The sequence below is a fragment of the Cebus imitator genome, unplaced genomic scaffold (assembly GCF_001604975.1).
Source record: "Cebus imitator isolate Cc_AM_T3 unplaced genomic scaffold, Cebus_imitator-1.0 Scaffold335, whole genome shotgun sequence".
Classification (NCBI taxonomy): domain Eukaryota; kingdom Metazoa; phylum Chordata; class Mammalia; order Primates; family Cebidae; genus Cebus; species Cebus imitator.
The window spans coordinates 1,810,553-1,818,071 of NW_016107650.1; the positions used below are offsets into that span (position 1 = coordinate 1,810,553).

Consider the following 7,519-nt stretch of genomic DNA (forward strand, 5'->3'; position numbering starts at 1 on the left):
TGTCAGATGCACATCGAGGTTCACTTCCACAAAACTCACTATCAGATATTCTCTGAAAATACAGTCAGCCCTCTGCATCAGTGGGTTCTACATCTGCAGGTTTGAAAGGTTGACTCTACTGGGTCATTTTGTATCAGAGACTTGAACGCCCACAGACTTTGGTATCTGTGGGGATCCTGGAACCAATTCTTCTTGGATACCGAGGGATGACTGTACAAAACCACAGTGAAATGAAAAACTCTGGGAGTTGTTATCTTAACATGGAAAAGCAGCTGAGCAGTAAAAAGTACAAGTCTTTGGGTTCAAGTCCTAATTCTGTTATTTTCTAGCCCTGTGCATGTGGGCAAGTTACTTAAATGTTCCGAGACTCAGTCTCCTCATCTACAAAGTCGGGATAATACATCTATTTTCAGAGTTGCAATGATTGAGCCAAATAAAGTATGCAAGCTGCCTGGTATGTTGCCAGACATGTAAGAATTAAAAAACAAAAACTCTAACACTGCTTCACAGAGACAGTTTTATCTGACCTTTCCCATTGTAATTATATGTTTTGGGAAACAAAGTAATCTAGGCAGTATTTATCTAGGTTATAACAGGGTCCAACAATACTGCCTGAATTGTAAGTTACAGCATATATTTCACCATGGTAATATACAGGTTAGCCTTTTTATTTATTTTTTAAATCCATTAAAAAATCTCCAAAACCCCCAAGATTTTTGTTTTTTGTTTTTTTTTGGAGACAGAGTCTCGCCCTGTCTTCCAGGCAGGAGTGCAGTGGTGAGATCTTGGCTCACTGCCACTTCCGCCTCCCACGTTCAAGTGATTCTCCTGCCTCAGCCTCCTGAGTAGCTGGGATTACAGGTGCCCACCACTGTGCCCGGCTAAGTTTTCTATTTTTAGTAGAGGTGGGGTTTCACCATGTTGGCCAGGCTGGTCTCAAACTCCTGACCTCAGGAGATCTGCCCACCTCAGCCTCCCCAAGTGCTGGGATTACACCTATGAGCCACCGTGCCCGGCCAAAACCCCCAAGTTTTAGAAATAATAATACATTCTCACCTCTTCAAGTGAAGACTCCAAATTCATTCCAAAAGCAACTCCCATTAGTCCAAAGAGCGAAAGCGAGAACGTTCCCATGGTCAGCTGTAGATTCAACCTCATCATCACGTTACGGTGGCTGGAGAGAAGAACACCTATTGAGATTAGAAGGGCCCACTAACTATATACAGCACATTCACCAAATCTATTAGACCCCACATGGATGAAACCTACACATCCAAAAAAAAAAAAAAAAAAAAAAAGGACTTTAATGTAGTAGTTATAAATTATAATAATGGCATAATTCCTCACAAAATGATATTTCCTTAAAAACTTTATAATTATTTTATAAAAAAATATTTACTATTGGCCAGGCGTGGTGGCTCATGCCTGTAATCCCAGCACTTTAAGAGGCCAAGGTGGGCAGATGACCTGAGGTCGGGAGTTTAAGACAAGCCTGAACAAAATGGAAAAACCCTGTCTCTACTAAAAAGACAACGTTAGCCAGGCATGGTGGTGCATGCCTATAATCCCCGCCACTCGGGAGGATGAGGCAGCAGAACTGCTTGAACCCAGGAGGCAGAGGTTGCGGTGAGCCGAGATCATGCCGTTGCACTCCAGCCTGGGTAACAAGAGCAGAACTCCGTCTCAAAAAACAAACAAACAAACAAACAAAAACTAACAACAAAAGACTTACTGTTTTATATAACACTTTCTTACCTGTCCAGATTGATGAAAATAATACTTTGTGAATCATCAATCAGTACCCTAAGCTCCCGAGCTGCATTGGAGAGATCGTCAGCCAGTCGGTAGTAGTTTTCCAATAGCAACTCCATCTCTTCTGCGTGGTCAATCCCGGTACTGCTCTTTTCGCTTCAATCAAGAGAAAATAATTAACATGCCCCCAACATGTGTATCATATACTTAGTGACAACTTCCTAAATTAGTATATAGCATTCAGCCACCAGTGGAAAAGCTCGCCTGTGTCTTTTCTATTATTGTGGCCAATCTGTGAGTAGCTATGTCAACTGATCCTAAACACTTAACAGATAAGTTGAGGAAAGAAGCTCCATCCTTATGTAGACTGGTTGGCGTCACTGTATTACATGGTCACAATACGTCCACAACTAAAAATGTGAAGACCATTTCCTTTGCTCCCCTACCCTACCAAAAAGGATAAGGAGGAATGAAGGACTCTGAAAAGGTGCTTGTATCATAAAGCACGTTAGAGACAGATTGGCCTAGGCAAAGCAAACAAGAGCTTCTGCTACCATACCTACCTGCTATCAATCAAATGTTATATAGCCCCCTTTATCTTAGTATTTCCTTATCAGAACATAAATAACCAATTTTTCAAAGTGCTTTAAGAAAATCTGTAGACTGTGGAAACTAAACTGATTACAAAAATGTGTTAATTTCTGATATTGCTCTACAAAGACAAAAAATAAAATATTGGGGTATTCAAAAATAAACATTTAGCCAGAGTGTGCACAAGTAAGATGCATAAACAATTTCTAACTTCATAAAAGGTTTTTAAGATGAGCATTTTTATTAGAATGAACTTACATAATTCATGTTAATGCTTTACTTGTATATTTACCCCATCTTTTCCCTCCTCCATGTAAATTTCTCTCCCACTCTACTTCCTATGTAAGTTATTTTGGTAGATGTGTGTGCCAATTTGGTGGTCAGTCCCTTGAATATAAAGGTAACTATGTGTTTATATTCACCATATGTCAGCAATGTTGGGTATGCAGTATGCACTCAATATATCCTCATTAAATTGAATTAGATACGATAATGCACAGGGAAAAAGTGAAACTGGGGATGAAAAACGTCTATGTTCTCTAGTCCAGAAAAATGTTACATTCTGTATGAAAAATCACCTTGAAGTAGAAAAGGCAAAAGACTTATTTTTTTTTCCTTTCTAGACAAAGTTATGAAAAATTTCAAAAGATTTATTATAAGGAAATAAATAATAAAGTATGATCATATACTTACAAGACTTGTGGGTCGCTCCACTTTGATATACAGAGCTCTTCTAGCAACTCTTCCTCATCCAAGATCTCCAAAATTGACTCTTTGAAAATTTTAATATCTGTTTCTAACTCTGATAGACTGTAAGATACACAAAAATGATCAACAGAATAAACTTCTAAGAACATTTCATAACAGCATTTTTAGAGTATCTTACCAAGTATATTCTCTTATACATTCATGCTAAACAAACACTTATTAAAAAAAAAAAAAAAAAAGGTGAGTATTTACTAGGCAAATTAAGAATCAATTTGACCGGGCATGGCGGCTCATGCCTATAATCCTAACACTTTAGGAGGCCAAAGCAGGAGGACTGCTTGAGCTCAGGAGTTTGAGGCCAGCCTGGACAGCATAGTGAGATCTTGTCTCTACTAAAAAATTTTAAAGATTAGCTGGGCATGGTGGTGTGCACCTGTAGTCCCAGCTACTTGGGTGGCAGAGGCAGGAGGATAGCTGCAGCCCTGCAGGTCAAGGCTGCAGTGAGCTGAACTGCACTACTGCACTCCAGCCTGGGCAACAGAGTGAAACCCTGTCTCAAAAAACTCAACAAAAAACCCAAACCAAGACCGGGCGCGGTGGCTCACGCCTGTAATCCCAGCACTTTGGGAGGCTGAGGTGGGTGGATCACGAGGTCAAGAGATCGAGACCATCCTGGTCAACATGGTGAAACCCCGTCTCTACTAAAAATACAAAAAATTAGCTGGGCATGGTGGCGCGTGCCTGTAGTCCCAGCTACTCAGGAGGCTGAGGCAGGAGAATTGCTTGAACCCAGGAGGCGGAGGTTGCGGTGAGCCGAGATCGCGCCATTGCACTCCAGCCTGGGTAACAAGAGCGAAACTCCGTCTCCCAAAAAAAACAAAACAAAACAAAAAAAACCCCAAACCAAATCTAAATTAATTGATAAAATTAATCAGTGATATAAATTTCAGCATACATTATCTCAGAAACATACAATCACTTGTGAATTTAAGATTTTCAGTCTGGGAATTAATTTTATTCTTAATCAACATGGCAGTGATAAAACAGACAAATTACTCTTAACTGATAAAAACACTCCAACATTTTTGGGCAACAAACTACTGATTCAGGAATTTTAAAAGTTAATTTTTGAAGGGATTTTGGGAGTACAACTCCCAAGAGCATGTTTATTCAATTTATGACACATATAAAATGTTATTAAATTCTGGAATCCATTATGATTTTAAAAAAAAAGAACAACATGGACTTTGATTTTCGATATAGATATGCCATTTGCTAGCCATGTAAGTTTAGGAAAGTTACTCAAACCTCAGTTTTCTCTTCTTCAAAATGAGGACAATATCAACCATTGAATGGGTGATGAGATGAGATCACACACATAAAAGAGCCTTATATAACATTTTATGCAAAGTAGCTTTCCAGCAAACATTAGACTGTGCGCCCCTTTAAGCTCAACTTCCCACCTAGGCTACTTTCTTACTTTAAAAATAACTATGAAACAAAATGTTAATAATTAAAGATATTTGTCTCCAACTCCCAATATGATACATCACCCATATTTACCTTTTGCCATTCTGTAATAAAATGTGCAGTTTGCTTCTGTCTACAGAAGAATGTTTGGGGTCCACCAAAGCGTCCAAGGTCTCAAGGATCAGTGGTTGCAAAATGCTAAGTTTCCCCTGAAGGGTGTTGATCTAGATAACAACATGACCTTTCATAAGAATTAAAACAATCTTTTTAGAATATTCAGGATCAGTGAATCCTCTGATTTAATACAGAAATCTGTAGAAGCTTGAAATGTTGATAACATTTCAGAACAAAGTCAGTTCTAGAATGCCTATTCAAGATGATTCAAAAACTAGATCTTCTGGGTTCCAAGAACCATGTGTCATGTCATCATTAGGCACAGATTTGATTGACAAGGAGCTAACTCTTACAAGAGTCTTCCTCCTATAGACAATCATTATGAAATCATGAGGGATTAAAATAAAATCTGCCATTCTATTATTAAAACACAAGCTTTTAGTAATATTTGTGTTCTTTGTAAACAGAATATGGTTCAAAATTCCTACAAAGCTGTTTGAAAAAAAAAAAAAACTTAAACTTTAAAACATAAACATATCAGAGTAAAGTAAAAAATATACTATTTAGGTTAATGCAAGTATGGTTTGATATTCAGCAGGTATGCACTAATCTTGCTATACAGTTGTTAAAATACTGAAACACTTCCATACCTGTTGGTAAATAGCATATATAACTGAATCAAGCAATAAAACTAATGACATAAAGTACAGTATACAGTCTTTATCTCAGAAGCACAATTACTGTGAAACTAAGATTTTTAAATTTGAAAACGAGTCCAGAATCATGGTGCCTTTGCAGACATGTTTATTTTGTGATTCTCCAGAGGAACTGCTTCTGGTTAAAGAAGTCCTTGGGAGGGAGGGAAGACTGGACAGCCAAACACGAAGACCACATTTTTTACCATCTAAGAGATACCACACGCTCTGCTCAGCAAGGTGTGGACTCAGGAAATTGTTGGGGAGGCTGCTAAGGGTCACAGATAGGCTATTTGTGAGGCACATCTACTCATGGCATGTCTTGGTCCCTCAGGTGGGTTTGGGGAGCTTTCCTTTGTTCAAAAACTTATCCCTTTTGAGAGGTGGCTGGTCTTGCTTATATGTAGTGTTGTTTCATAAAGAAATCTTCCTGGGACCCCATTTAAAGAAAGTATATCCCAGCAGACAACCTGCACTCCCCCTCTCTATTCTCCCCACAGCCAATCTCTAGGCAGGAGACCCATGCCAGCCCAGCCCCGCCCCTTCACCTCCTGCTGCTTTTAAGATCCCTGCCTTTCTCCTAACTGCATGAACTCCTGGGAGTTTACCCAGCCTGTGCAGCCCATCACTAACCACTGGCTGGTGCTAGCTGGTGCTCATTCGCCAGAGCAGGAAGTGTAACCATCTATTCTTTTAGAGCAAGGCAGACAAAAGAGAAGTTTACCAGGTTCACCCAACCCAATCTACCTCATGTCCTCTCAACCCACCTCTCCTCCTCGCACTCTGGTTAGTATGCTCCCAGCCCCAACTCTTGCATGTAGCCAGTTACAGAACAGTACCATACTAACAGGGGCAAGAAAAGACAATGAAAGATTTGTGGGGTCAGGAAAGCAAAGAACCACCCTTGTTCAGAGCCTGACAGGAGTGTCAGACATCCAAGGACCCTTAAAGGAGGAGTCACTGGAAGAACTGTGTGTGATTCCATGTCAATCTAGGACTCAAAGAGATGCATCATTTACCTGGCTCACACAAAGGACTGTACAAACAAATCAAAGAATGACTTAATATTTATCACAGGTAAAGCACTTCTTTAATATACATAGTCTTAGAGAACAAAATGGAATCCACTTAAATTTTTTAAATATATGTTAATTTATATCATATTCAGGATATTAAGTATTTTGAATTATCATCCCTCAAGGGATAAACAGGTAGTAAACTTGAAATGTGCTTCACTGACTGCCATAACATGACTCTGAAGACTGTGGATACCTAGAATCTTCAGTGATATTTGACAGGGTCATACGCTTTAAGAATAAAGTGTTATCTCCATGCAGCGTCCTTAGAGACAGGGCAGGGTGTGGTCAGGGGCGTGCCGTTGAAACAATACCACCAACTTGTCTTCCCACTCAATGACATTTCAAAATCAGAATAAACCCAGGAAACTAAATAAAAACAGACTTACCCAATATTGCAGGAGTGCTTCTATAGCTCTGAACTCAAAAGGTAAAGGGTATGTAACGAGCTGACCCTCTCCAGACAACTGTGAAGGGAGTTCCCGGAACAGCCATTGCTCTAAGTTTAAATTACGATAATCTAGTATCAGAAGACACTCTGGAGTTATCACAGCTTTCAAATACTGTTAAAAAAAAACACCCCAAAACATATAAATATATAAGTGTATACACACACACACGTATATACATTGTATATGTATGTATATTATGTATATGTACATAACATATATAATGTATATATTGCACATATATGTATACATATAAGTATACATAATGCATATATTGCGTATATATTATATACATTGCATATATATTGCATATATATATTATATAAATTCACATATACACATATATGCAATATATATACACATATGTGCATATATATGCAAGCTGTAGAGCTGTAGGAAAAAAGAACATTCATAAAATACGGTTTAATACTTTACTAATTTTGGATTAAGACTAAACCAAATCAGTGTTCACTCTGTTTTTCAAAAATAAAGCAATGTATTTTTTTTAAGAGAAAGGAAACCTAAAAAATATATATGTCTTGATACCAATAACTCACTCTCAATAAAATTGGAATTACTCACATAAATTATATATTTATTAAGACTTTCAAGGTAATCATGAGGAAAAAAACAGAAAATAAAGGGAACAAGATAAGATCTTTCT

At 38.2% G+C, this 7,519-nt stretch overlaps 2 protein-coding genes across 3 annotated transcripts in view; one reads left to right on the plus strand and one right to left on the minus strand.

The window, feature by feature from the left end:
- GPLD1 (glycosylphosphatidylinositol specific phospholipase D1) overlaps positions 1 to 348 on the plus strand; it is a 72,045-nt gene extending 71,697 nt beyond the window's left edge. Inside the window, exon 26 of the transcript XR_001818197.2 lies at positions 138 to 348. The gene's annotated coding sequence lies outside the window, so the exon portion shown is untranslated. The remainder of the gene's footprint in view (positions 1 to 137) is intronic.
- Positions 1 to 7,519, minus strand: part of MRS2 (magnesium transporter MRS2) — a 27,835-nt gene that overhangs the window by 11,089 nt on the left and 9,227 nt on the right. For both annotated transcript variants that reach the window (XR_005196445.1, XM_017505250.2), the window contains exons 5-9: positions 6,796 to 6,969; positions 4,615 to 4,745; positions 3,037 to 3,153; positions 1,756 to 1,908; positions 1,057 to 1,174 (exon numbers count right to left, since the gene is read on the minus strand). Coding sequence is in view for 1 of the 2 variants with exons in the window: in XM_017505250.2 (XP_017360739.1) it covers positions 1,057 to 1,174; positions 1,756 to 1,908; positions 3,037 to 3,153; positions 4,615 to 4,745; positions 6,796 to 6,969 (693 nt within the window). In the remaining variant the exon portion in view is untranslated. The remainder of the gene's footprint in view (positions 1 to 1,056; positions 1,175 to 1,755; positions 1,909 to 3,036; positions 3,154 to 4,614; positions 4,746 to 6,795; positions 6,970 to 7,519) is intronic.